A 24,452-nucleotide genomic window follows, 5' to 3' on the forward strand; every position below is an offset into this window, starting at 1 on the left:
GCGCTCAGGCACCCAGTCTGCCCAGTAGCTGCCCCTGGATCCCAGTCTTGCCAGTTGCTGGCACCTGGGTGTGCGAGCCCCACTCCAGCTGCTGGTACAGCCCCCGCGCTCACAGCCATGCACACACACATGGACATCTTTCCGGCAGTCTCCCAGGTCACGTCACCTCCCCACCAGCTGGTCCAGCTTGATTGTTGCTAGTGCTCACACACTCACTTGCACACCTGCACTTGCTCCAGTCGCTGACCCAGGGGACCCTGTGGACCATGGCCATACCCCAGCTGCTGCACAGAGACCCCCATACACACACGTTCGCACAGACTAGCGAGTCCCTCACCAAGAAAAAGGGTTAGAAATGGAGTTTAATGAGAAGACAGGACAGACTGGAGTGGTCAGGCGCAGGCTGACCAGGTCATGGCCTGGCCAGCGTACCAACAAGTAACCCGTTTACATGCGACTGACTCCTTTTATCGCCTTATCCCTCTATTTTCCCTCTATTTTGTTGTCCCTCCCCAAACCACCACGATCTCTCCATTTGCCTGTCTTTGGTTCCTGCCCTAAACATCCCATAATAAGTAAGTCTTGCATTGCCCTGCATCCATCATGTGTCCATGCCCCAGGGCAGCAACCTCCCTTAGTCCACGAGGTGATCTGGAGAGCGGTTCCTGATGACCCATGGGGATGGGTGTCACACCTGGACACTGGGGCTGAGGCTCCCCTTGGGACAGCCTGGAGAGGGGGCTGGACAGGGTGTCCCTTTTCTCTGGGTCCTTAATTTGGGTTCCTGCCTGCCTTTGTGCCTCTCTGCCCCTCTGTCTGTGTGTGTGTGTGTGTGTGTGTGCAGCTTTTGATCACTTAACCTAACAATAATTACATGATTATTTCTATCAAGATTCATGAGTTGATGCTTAACACATGTTTTGCAATTCATACGTACAGGAAATCTCTAAAAGAACATACCATATCTAAATTACAAATATTTCCATAGATCTACTTAGCTTTTTCAGAGTTAGTAGTGCTTCTTACGCTTCTATATCTCATCAGGTCCTAGGAACATATGTAATTGACAGTATCAGATGGTGGACCAGATTTTCAAAGATGGGCAGCTTTGATATGGCATCTATAATAGACATTTAGGTGTTGTAATCACCACACAGCGTATAGGCATATACCTTTTGTTTAGACTAGTGATTTAAACTAATCTGTTAACTGAACATTTGTAATAGGTGATGATATTTACAAAAAAATGTTTTATGTAATAGAGTGGCATAACAGCAAAATAAAAATAAAAAGCATCAGTATTCACTGATAATAATAAAAGAAGAAAATGTACAGCTCTAGGGCTCAGAAATAGAAGAGAAGCTGGTTTATGCTGTTATCATGCAGTACAAGAAAAAATCATGTTTATTAAAAAAAGGCTGGAAAAAAAGACCATGTCTTTAAGTACATTCACTATTGTATAACCCCTGAGGCTGTATAGCTACACAGTAAAAGCTTCAATCACATAGGAATTTTAGTAGTCTGAATGGCTAAAAGCTGTTGCTGTGAGTTGAATTTATCCTTCTCCCTTGAATACCATTTTTTGAAGGAGATGGGGAACGGTTATTCATGAAGGCAATGCAGCTTAAACAAATCTTGCTTTCTCCTGCAGTTACACGAGATGAATTGCTGTTATCCCTGCTGAAGGGGTGGAGGGCAGTGACTGCTATTGAAGGAGGGAGACTGTATTTCTTGTAGCAGCAGCTATTGATGTCCCATCCCTCGCCCCTTTTTCCCCTTGCCCTCCCCACCCCGGTAGTAGTCTGGCTCACCATGTTGTGCAGCAGCTGCAAACCACTTTGAGATAGGAATGCTATGTCCTGCATAGCACAATACAGTAGGCATATTTTTTATTATTGCATGTTTCTTTACTCTTTATTTTATGCTTAAATCTAGGCAGATATTGAAATGCTATCTATCATCTGCTATGTTTTTTTAACTAATTTTTACAATCTGCAGGTATACTTTGGGTTTCACTCATTCTTTAAGACAATCTGCACAGTTTGGATACGCTTATGAAGAGCCCACTTGCCCACAAGAGTATAGATATGTAGGAGAATGCATAATTGCATTTCATAGTATTGAAGCATTAACATAGAGAATGTGAACATCTTCCAGAAAGTCCCTAAGGCTGTAAAGAGAAGTCCTGCAATAATTAATATGATGGAAAATTCAGCAAAGGCTGAGAATTGCAATGCCATGGTGAAATGAAATCATGTGTGCAGGCGGCCATGTGGGTTTTCAAAAGCAGCATTTACCTGCAGCCCAAAATCAGCATCTAAGAAAGGCATAGAAAATAGTTCTGGTGAGATGTGTAGGAAATCATCAAAGCACAGAAGATACGTAATAAATGCCTCCTTTTTTTGAAAATCATGGAAATATCTCCAGTTAGCATTGATTCTTAAGCTTTACTGAAAGGGTCAGATTGCCTTTTGTGTCTGCTCCATTGAAGTTAATATTTTTATCAGCAACAAATTTCACCTGTGTATTTATTTATCACTCTTATACTATTTTAGCTCACATTTCTTATCCTAAAAATGACAAATTTTTTTAGCAGTTTTAATTTTTCAAAATAGAAATTTATTTGATGAACAGGTCCACAGTCCTTTAGTATATTAATTAAATTATAAAATGTCTAGGTTAGAATCCTCAATCCTAAGGCTGCTATACCTCCAAAAACCTAAAACAGTTAAACAGGGGATTGGAAATTCCAGTACTTCTAAACTGGAACAGAAAGCAGCGTGCTATACCGGCTGTACCTTCCTCTCTCGCATAATATTGCTGGAGCAGCAGCTAAACTCTCAACGTATAGAATACCTTTTTCAATGGCGATGTATTCCATATCTTTTTAAGGATTACATTAAGGTAAATAACTTACCAGTGAAAGGCTAAATCTATGCATTCAGAATTTTGTAACACTGTCCTTCCAGGTAATTTTTCTAGAGTAAAGAATCTTTAATTCTTTCAATTGAGTTAGTTTTGCTGTTTTCTTTCCATTTTCACAGACATTGCCTAGCCTTTTCAGTTACATAGTACCTTTATGGCTTGGTATTATTTGTCAAATTTATTGTGAATTACTTCTTATTGCAGCTGAAGCATAAAATTCTGGGTGAGATACTCGCTCTAGACATGATGCTTTGTCATTTTATGTACTCGTAGAGTTATCATCTATCCCTACACATTATTTTCAAGAATTCAGTAGAAGAAAAATGCCTTTCACTATCAAGATGTGGACACATTTCCCCATCCTGTCAGCCACTTTTAGTGCAGTATAAAAGAAGAGGGATCAGGAGCACAAACGCCTTTTGTTGCGTAGAGAAGCCTTTGGTGAGTCAGAATCCAGCTGAGATGCCACCCTCCCCAAATTACTGACTTCCCGAAGTTGCAGTGGTTCAAGCCCCGCTCTATTCGAAGAGACCTGCAATAGGATGTAATCTTTTTAAGTTGTCCTCTGAGCCCCTGCCGTCCCCTGATGCTAAGCTGCTGGTCAGGCAGGAGAAGTCATTCCTCTTCCAGCCACCTCCCAAAATTTGCACTCCTGTGCATTCCTGCCAGTGCTCGTTCACACGAGTCCTTGGATAGCCCTCATTTCCCTCAGCCCACTTCTACCATGTATTGGTCCTCAGCGTGTTGCAGTGACGTGCTGGCTACAGAGCTACCTGGCTTTTAATTATTAACTACAGTCTCCAAGTGCCAATGTTGTAGGCGCCGTGGAAGCGTGTGATGGAATCGGTTAATGCTCCCAAAAAGCAGGCAGAGGCCAGAAGCAAATGAGGTAACACAAACTTCTGCCACATATTTTTTTTTTTTCTTAGTGGCTACAGCTACGCTGCTGGTAGAAGGGGAGCCGTTCTCTGGCCCTGGAGCTGGGTGGCACAGCACAGCTCGTGTTTATCTGCCTAAACTCCCACCCTTCTTCCTTCCCCAAACAGGGTGGCCAGGTGTCAACTTTCTCCGAATAATTCCAGACGTGTTCTGCCCCTTAAGACATGTCAAGGCTCTGGGAAAATGTTGGCTGGCCCAGAACAAAATGGTGCTAGTGAACAAGGTAACATCTATACAGCAGTGATGATCATGGAGCTCAAAACTGCCTTCCAGTCTTGTTTGGTTTACTAGCAGAGACACAGCTGGAGGACATCATCTGCAAACCCTGAAGTAATTCTTAATTCTTCCCAGGGATTGCACCTTTGGTTATTACACAGCATATTATTTCCCTTCTCAAGGTACATCTGTTACTGCACACCCAGTGAATGGCATCAGTATTTGTTCTGTGTGGGCCTGAGAAGGAATCATGTCTCTCCCCTGCCTCTCACTAGTTATGTATGATAAATCATGTTTATCTGCTGTCAGTTTAGACAGGTTATGGGTATACTAAAGACTATATACTGCATATTTGCCTCGTGGTCACCTGCATGGGCTCTGCTAGCCCTGTTGGTTTCTGACTGGGACAGTATTAGTTACAACCGATATTTGGCTCCTCCACTGTTACTGGTTTTGTTCTATATGTTTTAACTTTGATAGCAGCAGTCTGAAAACAGCATAGGCTATGGTTTATCAGACATAAAATTATGTTTGTGAATCTATTTGCAGTTTTATTTTCTTCATCCTTCTGAGGATGTATTTTCTCATAGATGTGTAGCAGTCTATCAACTCAGAAGCCACAAGAACACAGGCTGGAAGAAAGCAAGCTGGCTCTGCACCAAGCTAGCTCAGGTCCACAGGCTTTGGGAGTTCAGGCTGCAGGAGAGCACTTATGCTGCTCTGGAAACACAGAGCTATGCAGAGGTATGTCTGAACCTGAACCTTAGGCCAGCTCCCGTGTCTTTGGATATACGATAGCACAGTTAATCCACAGCCCTCGACACTGTTTTAACAAATAATTTAGACTTACCAATGTCAAAACACTATAGGTGTCCAGAAGACTCAACAGCTTATAGATGCACAGAACTAAGACTGATAAGTGGTCAGTAATTGAGGCCTCTGCAGGGCAAGAAACAAACACCTGAGCAAAATCACCCTAAATGATCCCAGCAGATGTTTGTTCTCAGTGCTGAAGAAGAAAGCATATGCCCTCCACATCCCTATCAATCTGGTGCAGAGAAAATTTTCTCCTTGATTCCTAAGCAAGAATAATTGGTTCCACTGATCCTGTAAGTAGGAAGACTTCCATGCATGCAAAAGACTAGCTATTCAAGATCCCAGTGCCTGTCCTTCCTACAGTTGTTGCCAGTACCTTCTACTTCAGAAGAGGATGAAAAGAAGAACTTAAAAGTTCATCTGACCAGTTTTAAACTGGGGGAAATTATTACAGCCAGTTCCCATGCAAATGAGTAGCTCAAACGCTGAAGCGTGAGATTTTGAGGTCCTCAACACAGATGCACTCTTGTCTTTTAGAAGCCAAAACTGAGTTTTGCTCTGAAGAGATAAATCAACTTATGCTCTGAAGAGATTTGCTCTGTTTGTTTAAAAGATTTCTAAGTGCCACCTTTGAATAATCTTCTTTGTCTTGAATAGTCTCACTCTGTATGGTCGTAGGTCAGCAACAGCTCTACCACAGCAACATTTGTTCAGGCTAACCACAGCAGGATTTGGCTGTCCTATTTACTAGCATTATTTGCCACACTTTGTCCCAAGACTCGTAGAGATGAGATCTTGCCCAGATTTTTTGCAGATAGGAAGAGACTGTGTGCTGATGAGCATTTACTCACATACATACTTCTAGTGAAACTGTTTGGATTATTCAAGGAGGTTTGCAACAGCTTGCGTGAGAGAGCTTCACACTCTGAATGCAAATATGAGGTGTGCAATAATTCCGTTTCCTCTAGTACGTGGGTGGTGAGATGGAGTTTCAGCTTCTGCCAGAGGTCTGTTGGGGTTTTGCTGATGGTCTCTGAATGCTGGCTGTTGCTGACCTTTGCATACACACACGCGCACTCTCTCTTTCTGCGAGACATGTTTTGGATACTTACACACTGCTTGGCCTCTGGAAAGAGTCATTAAAATTTGGTCTGTGGAAAGAACAGCCCATAGCAACAACGATAAATTCTCCCAGGCTGTCTGTGTGCTCCGGCCAACTCACACAGGCCAGTGGGCAGGAGCGGGGAGGGGAGATGGTGTCCTCCCCGTGTGACACCCGGGGAGGCTGTTGCTGTACTGATGGTGTCCTCTGAGCCTCACTGGGCAGTGAAGTGGTGACATTTCAACTCCGGTTCTTTTGCGCTGACATGCTATGTCATTTATGGATAAATGGTCCACTCATTTATCACGTTAAATCAATTTTGTAACATCAAATGCACTCAGGTTGGTTAAGGCCCTTAGGGCTTGTCTTGGATTCCTGCCCCCCTTCTTTTTAGTAAAATAAGCATAGGATAACACTTTGAAAGTCTTAAAAGAGCAGAAATGGTCACGATGTAAAAAAAGAACATGCAGCAAAAAGGACAAGAGGAACAAGAAGAAACAGATGGAAATTATCCATGCAAAAATGGTGACAAAAGCATAAATGCTAATAAGAGAAGTGGAATGCTGAAAAATTAAAAGGTGGATAATAAGGCACCTTTGATAATGCTCTGCGTTATTTGCTCTAAGATTTTGCTTCATTTGCTGTTCAGTCATCAGTGATGACACCTTTTTTTTTCTGCTATCCAGCAGTTTAAACAGTGAATGTTTTCCTTGGGTTTTTAGTTCACTTTCTCACCTCAGTTCAGTGCATTGATGCTGCACTGATGACCTCTGAATGCAGAGATGATTTCCTTTCTACTGTTATTGGTATTGACCATGTCACTTCAGAGTCTCTTGTACATGCTACACACGTAGTCCCCTAAATCATTATCTAGTTATTTTCTCTCTGCTACATTATTTCAGCTTCCATTGAGCTGCATTAGCTAAAAATATTCCTGAGTCAAGTCCCAGGGTTGCACGCGAGCAGAGCTGGCCTGCCTGGGACAGCGGGGGAGCAAGCAGCAACCTTTGTAAACATGTTCTGAATCCTCCCTGGACCTACCTGTGTCGACAGTCCTGGGCTTTGTCAGTAACCTTTAAGCTCCTGCTGAGTTAGAGCAGAGTGCATGATGCAGAGTGCAAATGAAGATCCCACTACTTTGCGACCTCCCTTTCCTCAGCAGAGTCAGTGTTAAACCCGGCTCTGCATTTGAATTGCCTGATGCAGGGCCTGGATGCACAACTGGTGCTGATGGGTCTCGAGCGGCAAAGCTCTGCCGCTTTCCCTGCTCTGATGGGAGGAGACCACAGTTAGGCAGCAGAAGGTGGGGTGGAGAGCCATCTTCAGCCCTGCTGGAGCAGCCCCAGCAGTGACTCCAACACTCCTCACACTACTACTGGGCTAAGAAATCATGGCAGCTGCACGCAGCTGGTCCTCTCTGGAAAAAACATGCGCCTACTTTCACAAGAGATTTGGATACTTCCCTTGTCACAGCCTTCTGCTGATGTCCGTGTCTGTACTTCCCAAACTCCACTGACTCTTCTCAGATCGGATTAGCTGGATAGACTGTCAGGTCTATGTTAATTAAAAGCTAATTTGCAAAAATATGAAGGAGCAGGGGAACAATGACAGAGGAACCCCAATAACCCAACCAGAGCAAAGAGGGCACGCTGGCCCAGCTCCTCACTGGGCTCTCAGAGGACAGCCATTAGCCCCAGGCCCTAGGTGTGACGACCGTCAACCAGGTGGGTCGATGGGAATGGCTCCCCAGCTCCCCTACAGATGGAGGGGGTCGCTGCCAGCAGGCTGCGGGTCTCATTATGGGATGCAGAGATAGGCCATTTTTGGATTGCGCAAGACTCACTATGGGATGTTTTGGGGAGGAACCGAAGGTGAGGGAAGGAAGGGGTCATAGTGGTTTGGGGGAGGAACAAGTGTGGGAAAAGAGAGGGATAAGGCGATAAAAGGGGTTGAGCATGTGTTAACAGGCTGCTGGTCAGTACAGTTATCTGGCCATGCCCTGTGCCTGACCCGCGCTGTCTGTCCTGTCATCTTCTCAACCTCTAACTGGATGAACTGTATTCCGTGTGCGTGTGTATGTATGGGGGTCTGCATGCAGCAAGTGGAGCGGGCACCATGGGTCACAGGGGCCCATGTGTCTGTGGTGCAGCAGCTGGAGAGGCTGGAGTGCATGAGGGGTCTCAGTACCAGCTACGGGGCAAGGGGCCGTGGGTCAGAGGGGCCCGAGAGCAGGGGCAGCTGGAGAGACTGTCCTGCGTGCGTTATTTTGTGGGTGTGTATCTCCGCATCTGTGATCACTGGTCAGGCCAGACGAGCTGGAGAGCGGGAGACGAGGCTGCAAGCCTGGGTCAGATACTGGAGAGGCCAGAGGCTGTGTGCCTTGGCTGCTGGAGGAAGCAGGGGGTCCAAGCTGGGCTGGAGAGACCTGTTTGTGTGTGTGTGTGATTCAGGGGCCAGCTACTGAACAGACTGGGTATCCATGGCCCGTTACTGGAGCAATACATAATGTATCTAGGTACGTATTTTGTGCTTCATCCTGGTCAGCCGGAGAGGGGAGCAGGATCAGGACATGGTGCAGCTTGTGTTTGCCTGAGTGCTGTGTGTTTGGTCCGTGTTGATCTGTATGGCTGGCCGTGGGTATATGTATATATGTACTGTATGCACGTGTGCCCACATGCCTCACAACTGGATGGACGTGGGGACGTGGTGCTGCAGCAGCTTCACCTCTGTCAGGCTACCGGATCCAGGAACCTCCAACATAGACCAGAGTCATATATTTTCAAATAGCATTCCATATATTTTTAAACGGCATTATGGCTTTTGTGTAGGAAGTGATTTTCTCAGTGATCTTGATGAAGATTTAACTTTCTTCTCTTTACAAATGAACGATTTAAATGTCTTGCACTCTCTTTTGGTCACTCTTAACAAAACTAAGTCAAAGAATTATTTCTGCGTGAATAAATCAGTATAACCATGTGTACTATGTAATTAAAACCATATACTTCTCCTTGAAAAACGCATGTGATTGTTTCTTTTATGAGCATGGTTGTGGTTTTAAGTTTGTTGTGGTCTCTTTCCATCTACAGAAATCTCCAGAGGAGGGATTCTGCTCTTTGGCACTACTTGAGGTGACATATGCTCACATGACAGGGGGGCAGTTCCTTCTCTGGTCATCCTTTTCCTCCATATTCATATGCGGGATGTGCTAAGCCCTGAATCCATAAGCCATGGTCATAGTGAGAAACATTAAATTTTCATATCTCCTTCTGGGAGCTGCAGGCATATGTATTACTGCATGACAAGATAATTGATTTTTCACTATACGTTTGCTGATCAGTGTCAGAGTTCCAGGCAACCACAATAGTACCAGAGTTAAAAAGAATGAGAATAAGTGTGAAAATGCTGCTCCATAATTACTGGACTGATACGATACCTGACAGTGAAAGACTGCCGCAGGCAGTCCTTGTGGGTGTGCAGAGAGAAGGGACTGTGTATGTCGAGAGAAAGGCTTTCCTTATGCTAACTGCCAGAGTGGAAAATGCTGTCCCTAGAGAGACATTGAGCATCCATTCAGGCGGTGGTGTACGTTTTTTTTTTTCTTCATGGGCACTGAAAGAAATGTAAGGATAAAGAACAGAGGTGAGCCCAGACTGTTAGAGTTAAGCCAGAAATGTTCTTAAAACTTTTTGAGAAACAGATTGACTAATAAAGCTTCTGAAAAGGGATCTACAGTAATGAATGCTCTTTCCATCCCTAAAATGACTGACACGGTTCCTTCTATCATCATTAAAAATTGTTATTACCTGTTAGATAGTCTGTGACAACAGTACCAGGAAGATAGCGGTGTCCAGATTCTCATTAATGCTAGGCACAATTTGGATGATTTGGTGTGAGGCATAATGGGGTATCTTAGGGAACTGGGGAGCCAAGAGGTAAAGCAAGAGTTGGAAAATCCATGGTTGCTTGCCTTCGCACTGAACTGCTTCAGGGTGATGCTCCTCTGTATCTGCAATGCTCTTTCGCAGTCAAAGTGCATGCAGTTAAATTGGCTTCTTTTGCACTATGGACAGAAAAATAAATCCTCCCTTCTTAAAAACTGTGACTGTTGGCCTTCATATTGATAGCTCTGAAAGTGGCACCCTTTCGTTCATATTGGCTATAAACTAGCAAAAGTCAGACGTTTACCATATTATTATTACCAATTATTTATACCATTATATTATTTTAGCCTTCTGAATCTGATGTTTTCCTTGTAAATTGCTGAAAGTTTTCTCCCACTATTTCTTCTTTCTACTTCCCTCACACCCTGGTTTGTAATCCATTTTTGCTTATAATTTCCTGTTTCTTACAAACCTGTTTCTTACTTCTTTTTCTGATCTGGCAGGACCTTTCTTAAAAATTTTTATTTAGGGATTTATTTTTTTTTAAATCCTTCAGTATGCTGCATCTTGTTTAACAGCATCTTCTGACAAGGTGTTCAGCAGCTTAACTGCATTGTAAGAAGAACCATCTTTTGCTTGTTTCAAACTGTTGGGTTTTAGCTTCAGTCAGCAACTGAGCACCACCCAGCCGCTCGCTCACACCCTCCCCCGGTGGGATGGGGGAGAGAATCGGAAGAGCAAAAGTGAGAAAACTCGTGGGTTGAGATAAGAACAGGAACAGTTTAGTAATTGGAACTAATAATAATAATAATAAATTGTAATTTTAAAAAAACAAAACCAACAACAACGAAAGAGAGAGAGGAACAAAACCCAGGGAAAAAAAACAAGTGATGCAACTGCTCACCACCCACCGACCAACACCCAGCCAGACCCCAAGCAGCGATCGGTGCCCCCCGGCCAACTCCCCCCAGTTTATATACTGAGCATGATGCCATATGGTATGGAATAGCCCTTGGGCCAGTTTGGGTCAGCTGTCCTGGCTGTGCCCCCTCCCAGCTTCTTGTGCGCCTGGCAGAGCAGGGGAAGCTGAAAAGTCCTTGACCAGTGTAAGCACTACTTAGCAACGACTAAAACATCAGTGTGTTATCAACATTATTCTCATACTAAATCCAAAACACACCTAATAGGAAGGAAGCTACTAGGAAGAAAATTAACTCTATCCCAGCAGAAACCAGGACACAAACCTGTCATCTGTTTGTTTCATCTGAGTCCCCCAAGTTCTTACAATGGAAAAGGCTGAACAGTTGATCTCAGTTCACCCCCTCCAGGACATTTATGATTTTATAAACCTCTGTCACACCTCCCCTTTCATCTCTTTCCCAGGCTGGAGAATTGGAAATTATTTATCTTTCCCTATTTAGAAGCCATTCTATACCTTTGATCTTCCTTGTTGCCTTTCTCTGATCTGAAAGGAGTTTTCCCTTACACAATATGAAAGCACAGTCTGTAAGACACAAGATCCATTAATACTTCATAGCATGCTTGTTTAGTAAGGAAGTAGGTCATTGTAAATTCTGATGACCCTGAATAAAGAAAAAAATTATAAGCCTCATCCTCAAGGCAAGAGCAAATTAGCTGAAATCTTACTAGTGAAGCAAATGAAAAATTTGTGACCTGACCCATGCAATTTTGAGGTGAAAACTTAGAATATTTTGCTTAACAAAATGCACATGCTTCTGTGGTTTGTGAAGGAGGCTCGAAAAAATTGTTATGCATTTATTAGAGTGAAGTAAGAGAAATAAATACATTTGCTTTTCATGTCAGAAGTTAAAATGTTATGGTCTGTTTTCATTAGAAGTAATTCTAAAGGAGAGAAGAGTGACTATAATTCTACTGCATTACGCTAAAACCTGAGCAGTTAGGATTGTTTCCGCAGGGCTGTTGCTTATTGGTTTATTATTATTATTATTATTTATTATTGTTGTTGTTGTTGTTGTTATTATGATTATTGAATTATTATTATTTGAACAATGCCAATTTAAGGATTGGGAAACTGAATCTTTAAAAAAATTATGCTTCTATAGCCATATTACTTGGGATTTCAGGAATGAAAATCCATACTTTGGAGCAGGCAAAGAATCCTTCCTAGACCAGGAGGAATAATTTGATATTCCTGATTTTTCTAAGGTAACTGTATTCCTCTTTTAAAAAATTGTATCCACCATAAAGACATATAAATGGGCATGAATTCAAAAAAAGAAAAATTGCAGTGTATCTGAATGATAATGCAATTAGTGGCTCATTAACTGGATGCCAAAAGGAAGGCAACGATAATAATGTAGCTGCTGGTGAGAGAATTTTCAGAATGCATTATGGATGTTGTGCCTCATCCTGACAAATTCAGTTCATAAAAGACTGAGCAATAAGCAGCATCTCAAAGGGGTGTTACGTTTCAGATATTAGAGTCTTCCCTTAACAAACGTCCAAGACATGGATCAAAGTAGAACTGCAGCATGTATGGCTTGAAGCTTATACATATTTCCTTGAACTCAGGCTTGCAGATATGTTCATATTATGGATACCAGATAGTTCACAGTAATTTTCAGGTAAAATTCATGATATATTCTGCGGAATTCAACATTTTAGCAGTGAAGAAATGTTTCCCATTGTATGACGTCTTGACAGTATTAGTGTATGTATGTGTGTATATGCAAAATAATATATATATAACTATATGTAGTACAGATAAATACATGTATTTTTTCCCTCTTCCGACACATGCAATTTTAGTAGCAAATCAAAGGCTCTGGACTGTATTTTGAGAATAATACTTCCATACTATACTCTTGTGTTTCAGCTGTGGCTAGCAAGGTTTTTTGGTTAGGTTTGTGTGTACATACCTTCCATTTTAGTTCAGTGAGTCCAGCTGGGATTAAGCACATCTGAATATCATAGGACTGAACCCAAGTATAGAAGTCTTTTCTCGCATTATTGTTTGTTCATCAGCCTCATGCACTTTGCCATGAGGTGAGCAACAGGCTATCAGGTTTGATTACTTATAGCTTAAAACACAGACCACACGATGAATGCAATGTTGCCTCTGAGAGTCAGACTATCTGGAGGGGCAGGATAGGCTTAGGTGAGCAAGTAGCGTATATACCTCCTACATAGATTGGGAGTGTTGATGTTCAGTTTTCTTTCACTGCCATTTACAGCATTTTGCGGGGGAGGTAGCAGAGGTAAGGGACAGCGCTAAACCGTAGTGTACCTGGAAAAATAATTCTCCTCAAAAACTCTAGATATTTTTAATACTTGGTAAGTCTCCTGCACTCTTACATTTACATAAGTAAGCTTTTGGAAAGAGAACAGCAAATATGATTAATACTCTATTGTGGCAGCCAGCTTTGCCTGTTCTGTTGTTTTGGATGGGTTTTTTTTTCCCTTTCCTTATAGTTTTGTAGAGAATCAAATTAAAAGACATTCCATAGAAGTTAATGCTCTTCAACTTTTTAAGAAGTTTGTTGAGCTGGATAAAAAAAATACATCCAAAACTGTATTCAGTTACATAACTATTTTAAACTTCTGTGTTTTCTAAAGATAGAGCAGTAATAACATTTCATCAGTGCCAAAGTGCCACGGGACATTGCTTTGGGATTCAGAAGAGCTGACCTGTATCTCTGGCTTTGTGTCTTGAAGTCTTGTTGATTTATTTGAAGTCCTTTGAAATATCATCTTTCTGCTATATACCTCCTTTTCGTCCATCTCCTTATTGGCTAAATGCTGATTTTAATATTTACCTTTGTACAATCTGACGTCAAACATGCTATATAACGTTTGTAAAATGCTATAATATTTTATTTTGAGGAAGATTATTACAAAGGAAAAGCTCAGATCTGGAAGTGGAAAAGAACGCCTTGTATTTGGCTGTAGTTTTGTCTACTCTCAACAGATCTGATGAATATCATTATTGTGTATTATTTTAAGATCTTTCATATGGTACATAAAAAGTCATCCTGCTTTCTTAAAGTTTTCTAAAAATCAATATAACTTAATGGGTTTCCTTACTGTGATTTTGATTGTTGTCTCCTTCTGCACTGTGGGGAATGTAAACACTTTGCACCTGGAACAGGATGTGCATTGTGTCATCACTATGAGCCTGGAAATTATGATAACCCTTACTCGTCCAGGGCCAGAAAGTGCCTTAGGGCCTTAAGTGTGCTGATCAAGCAGAAGTAAAGGCTAATGTGTAGCTTACAAAGCCAGAAGGACCTGCGAGGATCATCTGGTGCCATAGGTTATAGTCTTGTATAGCTTAACTGAACCAGTTTTCATTTGCACTCTAGCAGTGGCTCCCCCACTCTGAATCTTGGCCTGCTGTGGGCCCACAATAAGTTCCTGTGGACCACCATCGATCTTTGTTATTGAACTTCTAGTTTAAAACACCGTAAAATCTGGTTGCACAGACTATCTCTGACCATCTTACTGTAGCTTTGCAAGACCACCATAACAAATAGCCCTCTTGCCACAGCTGTGAAGAAAAGCAGCTCCCATACAAAACACCCTAGGAAGTCTGTCTTGCTGTCTGCTAGTGACACAAACTGACTTGTAGACACTGAGCCAGGGCTGGGTTGATAAGCAAACGAACCAGTGGTGGGTCTTAGAAAACCTGAGAGGCTGGGGCTTTTCTGCCATGTGAGCTGCATCTCAGCGGCCTTAATTTTGAGAGGAGGAGTTGCTTTACTGACTTACTCAAAGGCAAGGCATGGGCTCCAGATGGTTGAGACTGCTTCATGAGATGCATACAAACTCGAGGAGGGGGAAGTGATCGGCAGAAGGAAACAGGATGAGAGGAGTTGGAATAAAATAGTCTCCCGAGTTGCTCGCTGCCAGACGTGACTGCAGTGCAAATAGGCTATTTCAATGTAAATGAACTGCGACCAAATTTTCAAAGATATTTGTGTGCCTAAAAGTCACTTATGAATATTTTATAAAGTGTTTTGATTTCCACGTGAGTTAGGTACCTAGACATTTTTAAAACAGATTTCCCCTTGCCTTGCCATGAATTGTGAAGTTTTAGGAGCCAGTACTTCTAGAGTGGGGCACGACCAGCAGGTAGTGGTGCTGAGTGGGCCTTTCGGTCTGACGACTGACACAAGAAGAGGCTATTTGGGCTCTGAATAAAGGCTTACATTGAAATGATTGATAACCAGGGGAAAAAAGAGTAAGAAATAATCTTAGGCAGCAGCCTGCGAGTGTTGCTCAGATCAATATTATGTTCCTCACCTGACAATTCTCATACAGGTTTCTGGCTCCTTCCCCATGCAGTTAGTGTTGATGGTGATTGCCTTTGACAACCTTTGAAGCTGCACAAAAAGAAGAAAAGCAAAATCTGTTTCTGCTCTTCTGTCATGGAGCTTCTAAAGGGCCTTTCTGTATCCACTTTGACACCGCTATACCTGTGCTTTAAAATCCAGATTGATTTGTTTCTCTTAACATAGAGGAAACTTGATTCTATCTTGTGAATGGATTTTCCCGTCATAATTAAGGCTTGGAGATGTTTGCTATGATCTAGATCATGCTGACCTTAATTAAAGACCGAATCTCCATGTGTAAGGTAATGTCACACACATTTTGATAGTCCCCTGCTGCAGTAGTTCCTTGGAAAAAAGAACAACTGAGCACAGCATAGGCAAGCTAAAATACAAGCAATTAATTTGTTTCCAAAACATCTTTATTCAAATGTGATTTAAATTTCCTCAGTTATGGCAGCATTTCCCATGACATGATAGAAGTTCCTGTAACTACCATAAACACTCTATATGGGAGACAAATCTGGAGTATTTAATTTGTTTGTTTGTTTTTTTAACAGCAATAACAGGCACGTCTCATCTAAAATGCAGCACATGAAGCTTATTCATTTGCCACCTACTCTCCCTTTTGTGTTTTTTTTTCCCCTGCAGTTCCTGTATTACATGCTATTTTGTGCAGCCTGTAATTTCTTCCTTGCCTGGGGACCCACTCTGGCATGGGATCTGGGCAGACTGCCTGGGGATCACGTGAGGAGAGTGATCCTCGTGTGAGGATCACTGTTACAGCAGAGGAAGGGGCACTGTCCTTGTTGGGCACCGTCCTTGTTGGGCACCACCTTCTCCAGCTACCTTACCCTGCGAGCCAGCAGGCACTGCTACGCCCCGTCATATGATGCAGAGCAAGATGGTTGACGGCTCTGTAGTTTGCTAATTTTATTCTACTTTTCCTGTCGTTGATGTAAGGTTGTTAATTTTCTTTGAAAAACAAGGACCTGTGGATAAAAGAAGTTGTTTGATGGGGGGTGGGATAGAATATTTTTGATATTTTGAATATCAAGCTATTAAAACAAGTTGACAATATCAAATGTGGAGAGCATAAACATAATTTATGTGAAACAAAGTATTACTTTTGGGAGACGTTTAGAATCCAGAATTCATCTTACAGCCATGTCTATAACTGTAGGGCCGTGAGATGTCTTGGTGTTTTTATAACCACCTTGGTCAGCATCATGTTTCAATCTGAGCACTGCCTTTAAGGCAGTTAATTTGCTTTCAATATTTCTCCCAAGTATGAGTAATACAGAAGCTAATATAATGAATGAAATAATTTCTGTATTTTAAATTTTCTTACATTTTCTTCTACTGTGAGATAATTTCTCAAGAATTCTAACAGATTTTTTCACTGTCTTTGTTCTGTATATTTGGTTGCACTAATCTTTGTATTCCCTTTGTACTTCAGTCCTTAATTGTCTATCTGATACTAGCCTCTAGTTGTGCTAGGAGACTAATCTTTTCTTTCATCCATAGCAGAAATTTTCAATTGACTTCCAGCTACTCTGCTATAGTTTGCTTATTTTTAGATGTGTTTTTAACCATATGAAATGATAATGTGTTGGGTTGTGAGGTGAATTTTTTTTTTTTGTTTGACTTGACTACTTGTGGTTGGTTGGATTTATCCATTGAGCATTTTCAAACTGACTATAAGCATGTCGCTTGTGATGAGCTCTGTATTGAATATTAAATTAATGTTGAAAGACTGGTGGAGGATCATTTAAAAATTCTATTAATACTGCCTACAATACAAAATAACAGGCAAGCATACAAAGAACTTATGAAAGAATAGACTGCTGAATAAAAGTTCATTAAATCCGGCTAGATCTTTTTTGAGATGCTTTTAGAATCAATTTTAATTTGCTTTTAATGCACAGTCATTAAATAAATTAATGAACTGTTCTAACTCTGTTTTTATTTCTTACTAGTTTAATTCCTGCTAAGCACTTTGTTTGATTTTTCTTTGATTATTGTGCATTTGTTTTTAAAAAAATCATTTTTAAGCTCCATTCATTTAATAATTTATTGGACACATATTGCAATTGTTCACTAGCAAGAAATGTTGAAAAATTGCTAGTAAAACTTACAGTATTTTAAAAGCATGGAGGAACTTACTATGCCTTTTTCAGCTAGGTTTGACTATTGATTTTTAAAATCTGACTAGACCAATATTTGGCCCCCTCTCTTCTGATTTTTAATGGGTGTGTGTCCATCACAAACACCAGATAGTGTCATTTCCCTGCCTGTAATCTGCAGCTAAAACTGCTCTTGGAACCCAGCTAGTATAGTAGCTCCCTTTAAAACGTACCTGATGTCCCTCATTTTTACCCATTGAATGCCTGGATTATCTATAAAGAAAGCAAAGCATAAAGGTACTTCATTTAGTAGCAGTACAGCTTTGATACTCTTTCTAAACAAAGAGAATTTTACTCCAGGCTTACTTTCCAAAGTCTTACTGTTATTTTTGTAGGGTGGGAAGGTGAGACAAAGTTGAAGCTACTTGTGCAGGAAAAGCAACTGCATAGTGTCTACATATACTTCAAATGCAGTTTTGCTACCTCAGTTCTACCTCCATTTAGAAAACAACAATTAGTGATTTTTACCCCCCAAAAAATTCTAGAGGTAAACACTTTAAAGATTATGATCTTACAGGTATTGCAGTTGAAAACAAGTAATTTTGTAATCTCTTGTAGCATTTGATATTATAAAAGATGCTTCTGAGCTTTAACTACAGGAAATTCCAAGGAGAAAACATTTAACTTTGTGGCATTTGAGTTTGGTACACTCCTAACATACTCAGTGCAGAATCACTGCACGCGTTCTGTCAGATTGCTACTTTTGGTGGGTAAGAGGAGTAGAAATACAGAGGCCAGTTTTGAATTTCTCTCGTTGCTCAGCACAGTTTTGCTGGCCAGCAATGAGAGAGCAGTGTGTGGCATGATCCTGAAAGAATGCCGTTTGCCTGGCTGTACTTTCTGTAGAAATGGGCTGATACATTGGATCTATACGTTTTCATTAGCCTAGCACGGTGCTTTACTATATCCACACTGTTACTGCACTTACACGTATGTGTGAGGCTATATCAATGGTTCTTTGGTCTAAGGTGCTGCAGAGTGCCATCAGCCTACAGGCAGGTGGGCGAGATACCCTGCGTGCTTGCTGTGGAACAGCTTGCTCCAGCTGAAGGGCAGCCTGGTCACCAACAACACTGAAGATAAGGACCAGGAAAAATAGCCTTAGTAAGCCTGAGCAAAGCTCTGTCTGGCCTAGTATCCTGTCACCAGCACAGCGGTGGAATGGCTAGGGAAAAATAAATATATATATAAAAAAGTAAGAATATGTAATGGTTTAACCCCAGCCGGCAACTAAGCCCCACCACACAGCCACTCGCTCACTCCCCCCACAGTGGGATGGGGGAGAGAATCGGAAGAGTAAAAGTGAGAAGACTCATGGGTAGAGAGAAAGACAGTTTAATAGGGAAAGCAAAAGCTGCGCACACAAGCAAAGCAAAGCAAGGAATTCCTTCACTACTTCCCATGGGCAGGCAGGTGTTCAGCCATCCCCAGGAAAGCAGGGCTCCATCACACATAATGGTTACTTGGGAAGACAAACGCCATCACTCCGAACGTCCCCCCTTCCTCCTTCTTCCCCCAGCTCTATATGCTGAGCATGATGCCATATGGTATGGAATATCCCTTTGGTCAGTTGGGGTCAGCTGTCCCAGCTATGTCCCCTCCCAGCTTCTTGTGCACCCCCAGCCTGCTCGCTGGTGGGGTGGGGTGAGGAGCAGAAAAGGCCTTGACTCTGTGTAAGCACTGCTCAGCAGTAACTAAAACACCCCTGTGTTATCAACACTGTTTCCAGCACAAATCCAAAACATAGCCCCATACTGGCTACTATGAAGAAAATTAACCAATTAAATTAATTGGTTAATTTAATTGGATAATTTAACTGATTAACTGGAAAATTAATCCCAGCCAAAACCAGCAGAGAATATTATAATAGTTTCCAAGCCTGCTCCCTCAGCTGCCAGCATTTCCTAGGTGAAAGATAGTATATTTGTATTTAATAAAGTTGGTCAATTATTCTTTGATAAGTTTTCCAGTTGACTTAAGGTTAATATAAACTTCAGCTTCCTCAGCATCACATGCCAAGGAACTGCACAGTTCGCCTGTCCTATATGCCTGTTTCATTGATGTCCTCCAGATCTTTTACTGTGAGGCCAGTGAACAGTCAGTCCTTGTGCAGTCTGTGCTCTGTCCATCCAGGAGTGTGTCGATCTTCATAATGTTCCCACAATATTGTCCTTTTTCTAAGCTGAAAAGTATTTCTCATGGCTCTTCTCTCCACATGTTTTTTTTCTTGTTCCACTCCTTTTGAGAGGGGTAGACCACTATTAATACTTGAGGTATGGTCATGCTATGCTCTTACACAGTGGCGTATTTGGTTGACTGCATAAAGCACTTCCAAGCCTGGGTACTTTCCAGTATGGCAGTAGTGGGATTCAGGCTAAACTATACTCATGATCCTAGAATAACTCTTCTGTAAGAGAGTGTTTTGCATGCCACAAACTACGTTACCTCGAAACAAAAGTAGCTGACCATGGTGTACAGCTATAGCTACGTCCCACAGAGGGTAACAGCATCTCAGCATGTTCTCTGTGGCATCCCAAAGGACATCTGAGAGGGGAATTAAGGGGAGGGGAGTGGTAACAGGATGGAGAGTTACCTGCACTGGAGCATGTGATATAATTTGGGAAAGTTTGCTAGGACACTTAATGATGTAGTGTGCTGGCAGTGATAAATGACCACTGCTTTACTGTAGAGTTTTGTGTCTTTGGTCGAAGAAGTATATTTTCTAAGGCTTTAAACTTTGGGTTTTGGTCTTGCAGTTTTGTGGTTAGCCATTTGCCATACAGATCCACCTTTACAGGATATGTAGGACAACTTGCAACACACCAGTGTCTCTCAGCTATCAGTCGTGTTCATTAGTTGCAGGCTGTGCAACTAATTTCTAGTTTCTATCTTTTAGTGTATGGCAGCGCAGCTCATTGTTTGCTAAAATGATGGTCTGTTTAAGCTTTTACCAAACTAATAAAATAATACTTTTTAAGCAGGATGTCTTTCGATTAAGATGAAACAACCATTATTCATAAATGAGTACTTAATATGTGATTTGCTTCTTAGGATTTTAGGCTTTCTTCACAGCAGTATTAACTGTTCAATCATTTAAAAATATTTGGGATTAGATAGCTATATTACTTTTTGGTAGTTTTAGAATTGTATCTTTTCCAATTTTAAATAGGTTATTTGTTTTCCCAAACTAGAGGTAGCATTTATATTGTCTAAATATATTTATATATAGTAACATTATCTCTATTGTTTGCAAACACAGCATAGGTTACTGCAGTTACATGAAAATTATTGAAAAATTTGATGACTGTATTAGTCATTTTACGTCACTTTTAAAAAAAAAATTGTTTCAACATATTTTGTAAGTTGTCCTTCCTAGGGAAATAAGTCTGAATGTACAAAAATCAGCTTTCCTAGTAGTTAGCACTGATGTTAGTCAAAACTCCAGTTTGCTGAAGTTCCCAATCTTATATCATCTGTGCAGTTTAGAAGATGAGCTTTTACTTAGCAGTACTTCATGTGACAGTTTATAAACTTGGATTTTTACCAACATATCAGTATGTACTGAAAACTCTATTTTGCTTATGTATGCCGAAGCTAATAGTTATGCTTATATTTTAGTACAGTAAAATAATTTATTGTACAAGTTGATGCACAGGTATAACTTGTTATTCATCAAAGCATATATGAAACCAATGATTGAAGCCCAAGTTTGGGAACATTGGTGAGTTCTAGAAATGATGATGTAGAGGCAACTCTTAAGGATTAATCCACATGAAATGCTCCTGGGGTATAATTACAGTAACTGGAAATTATGTTTTTAAAAACTATTAATGTTTCAATGCACTTTTATTCAGTAAATGTTAAGATACTTGCATGGAACATGGATGGAACTTGGTGTGTTAATTGTCCAAAATGTTTCTGCTGATGTACCTATGCTATAGAAAGTGAATAGGTACCGTTCACATTATGTCCTTTTCCTGGCTTAGTATGCTATTTTAATGTGTAGCAAATAGAAATATCTCATGAATTCACTCTTCCCTGTCATTGTTTGTTTATGAAGTACTGATTATGTTTTCAATACTGAATCCGATGAAATTACTTGAAAATCTTGAAGGCAGTGAACTGAAATTCTTAGGTGAATCATATTCTTTTAATGAAAGTGGAGTGAATTGAATTGCATTTCTTTTCAGAGTAACATGTGAAGTGGTTATACTGCCAGTGCAACGCTGTGTCCGAGTCTTAGTATAAAATGGTACAAGAAGAAGGCGCAACTCTCTGAAAATTATCATTCAAAGATCCTACAACTTTTTTCTTACGGATAGTCAAAATAATTTGTCCTTGTCATGCTGACTCATGGCTTTCTTCAGAAGCTCCATGGTGCTCGGCTTAGGGCTCAGGAAGGCCTGATCTCTTTGAAAGGGAGCAGATAAGGGACAAGGCAGCAGGGCTGGGGCCTCGCTGCCCAGATCCCAGTCCCACAGCACCTGAGCAAAGCAAGCCCCGAGATAGGAACCAGGTTCAACCAAGAATCGAGATCATAAGGCAAAATCCTGGTGAGGAGAAAGGTGCGAGGTCAAAGCAAAAAGTCAGTCCATAGGTCAGGATCACGCCCAGCAATTGCTGGGGACATCCACAGTGACAAGGCAGGGCTGAGGTCGAGGCAGTCCACAGGTTGAGGTCCAGATCAAGGGCATCTGTGGTCAGGCTTAATAGGAGACCAGCATTCTTCCGACACAGCTCAGGCAGGAGGTGAAGGCCCTAGGCTATGCTTAAATAGAGCTCCTGGGCCTGTGGATGTAGGTGGAAGCCCCAGGTGAGGCTGGTAAGGGCTGTTAGAGTTTATGAGTGTGCTCAAGGCCCTGGCACATCCACCACCCTCTCCTCATCCACAAAGCCAGTCATTTCATCACTTAAGGCTGTCAGGTGGTTCAGGCGTGACTTCCCCTTCATAACTCCATGCTGGCTAATCCAAATCACCTTCTTGTCCTTCATAGGGTTGGAAATGGCTTCTAGGAGGATTTGCACTATCACCTTCCCAGGGATCAAGGTGAAGTTATCTTCCTTGAAGATAGGAGTGACATTTGCTTTCTTCCAGATCTCAAGAACCTCCCCTGATCACCATGACCATTCAAAGATAATTGAGAGTGGCCTTGTAGTGATATCAGCAAGCTCTCTCAGCTTTTGTGCTTGCGTCCCATCATGTCCTTGAATTGGACCTTCAACTGGAGCTCGACTGAGGTCTCTAACAACCTAATGAGAAAACAGTATGCTGGATCTTTTGCATCTGAGACCGTCTCCAGGCATTCTGATTTAGAAAAGACAAAGAAAAATCTATTGATCTGGATTGTGTGATATGCAAATGCGGAAAGAATATAAATCAAAAGACAGTTTTTGATGTGGAAATGGCAGATTGCTTTTGGAAAAAACACCATTTTGTTAACAAGAGAGAACCACATTGATCCCTGATATAACATTGCTGATTTTTGTGGTGATGTTGTAGGTAAGACATTGGCTCAGAATGCTTCTTCAGTTTCAGAACTAATATAATTCCTTTTCTGTGGTAAACTCTTGCTAACAAAGAGAGCACTTCAATTTTATTACCTTCTCTCTTTAGGATAAAGTCAGACACTAAAAGACATTTTCATATTACCTGAGAGGCTGTAGCTTCCCAAACCAGAATGGGATGAAAGAAAGAATGTTGAGATTTTGTTGGAGAAAAAAATACTTTTTCCAGGAAATAATCTGTGATGCCCTGCTGTACAAGCAAAGAGTGCTTGTACAGTTAGCGTGCACTGCCTTAGTGTGTTTTCTGCAAACATTTTTCTGTTATTTGGCAGGCAATAAGTATGTTCAGCACAGTGCTAAGTACAGAAACATCTATACATGTTTGTAACTGCAGTGGGGATACATCTGCCCTCAGCCACACAAGCAATGTTGGCAGCTCCACAAAACACCGAAAAAAAAGGCATACAACTGTTTTCTTTGTCAGCCTGTGAAGTAGTTTTGATGAAGATTCTTTCAGAGTAGGAACAGAACAAGAGTAACAAATATTTATTTTCTGTCAAGTGTAAATTTATTTTCTATTCATTGATATTTTACTTTGCATCTGGGTCTGCGTTTGCCTTGCTAAAGATGGTTGCCTCATGCACAACTTGTGCCTCAGGACTGATTCAGCCTCTCAAACTTTTTTCCAGTGCTGCCCAGCTAGCTGTCTCTAATAGCCATTACTCTTGCTGCTGCTTGCTTTTACTGAAGAGTGCCTTGTAAAGGACCACTTTGAAGTAATTCACTGTTCAGTTTTGTGTTACCTCCGTGGACACTATCTACACTACCTGCACAGTGCAAACTTGGATATCTTTCTTCTACTACAGAAGTGGACAAGTGGAGATGGAGGAAGATGAAGAAATCTGTAGGAACACAAAAGAAAGTCACGATTTTGAATGTATACACAACTGAAAACCAAAGAAACCCTGGAGCAACCAACTAAAAAGTCTAAACAAAGTGACTGAATTAAGGAGCACTAACAAAACCCAAAGCAGGAATTTTTAAGCCTTTACCAGAGGAAGCAAAGTTCCTTACTCATTGCAATCCTCTTCTGGCACTTTAAGCCATTACCCATTTTGTCCCTTTTCTGGGATTTTAAGCAATGAAGTATTGGGGTGTCTTCTGCCTGTCCTATTGTGTGACCCTTACATGAGGCTCCCTTCATTCTGGCTTGGGGGCAGCATTTAAAGAGCTCTCCTGTGAGCTGCTGATCATATTCATTCTCATGCTTTTGCTTCAAGAAGCCCTGATGGCAGGGGACAAACCTGTTTTTGTGCTCTTGGAAAAGCCAGACCTACTGGTGTTGCCCATCTAACTGGCCATTCAGAGACTGGAGTTTATCTGGTAAATCCTGCCTGGTCATTTTGAAGCCTTCTGTTGCGGTGTCCTTAGCTATTTGCCATGAAGCCTGTTGTTTGGAGTCTTGAGGCAGTCTTGGAACATCTTAATCAGATTTATGTGTAGAAAAAAAGGGAGAAAGCATGTCAGTTTTTGTTAGGATCTGGCAACACATAATGCACTGGATTAGCCACTG

At 41.4% G+C, this 24,452-nt stretch overlaps 1 protein-coding gene across 8 annotated transcripts in view; it reads left to right on the top strand.

The window, feature by feature from the left end:
- ADCY2 (adenylate cyclase 2) overlaps positions 1-24,452 on the top strand; it is a 237,679-nt gene that overhangs the window by 74,610 nt on the left and 138,617 nt on the right. Inside the window, exon 3 of one of the 8 annotated variants that reach the window (XM_072853065.1) lies at positions 22,369-22,421. The exons of 6 other annotated variants lie outside the window; for them this stretch is intronic. In XM_072853065.1, coding sequence (XP_072709166.1) covers positions 22,369-22,421 — 53 coding nt within the window. Of the gene's footprint in view, positions 1-22,368; positions 22,422-22,773; positions 22,875-24,452 lie in introns of those variants that run through there. One more of the 8 variants, XM_072853067.1, reaches the window with a different exon arrangement.

The sequence above is a fragment of the Ciconia boyciana genome, chromosome 2 (assembly GCF_034638445.1).
Source record: "Ciconia boyciana chromosome 2, ASM3463844v1, whole genome shotgun sequence".
NCBI lineage: Eukaryota > Metazoa > Chordata > Aves > Ciconiiformes > Ciconiidae > Ciconia > Ciconia boyciana.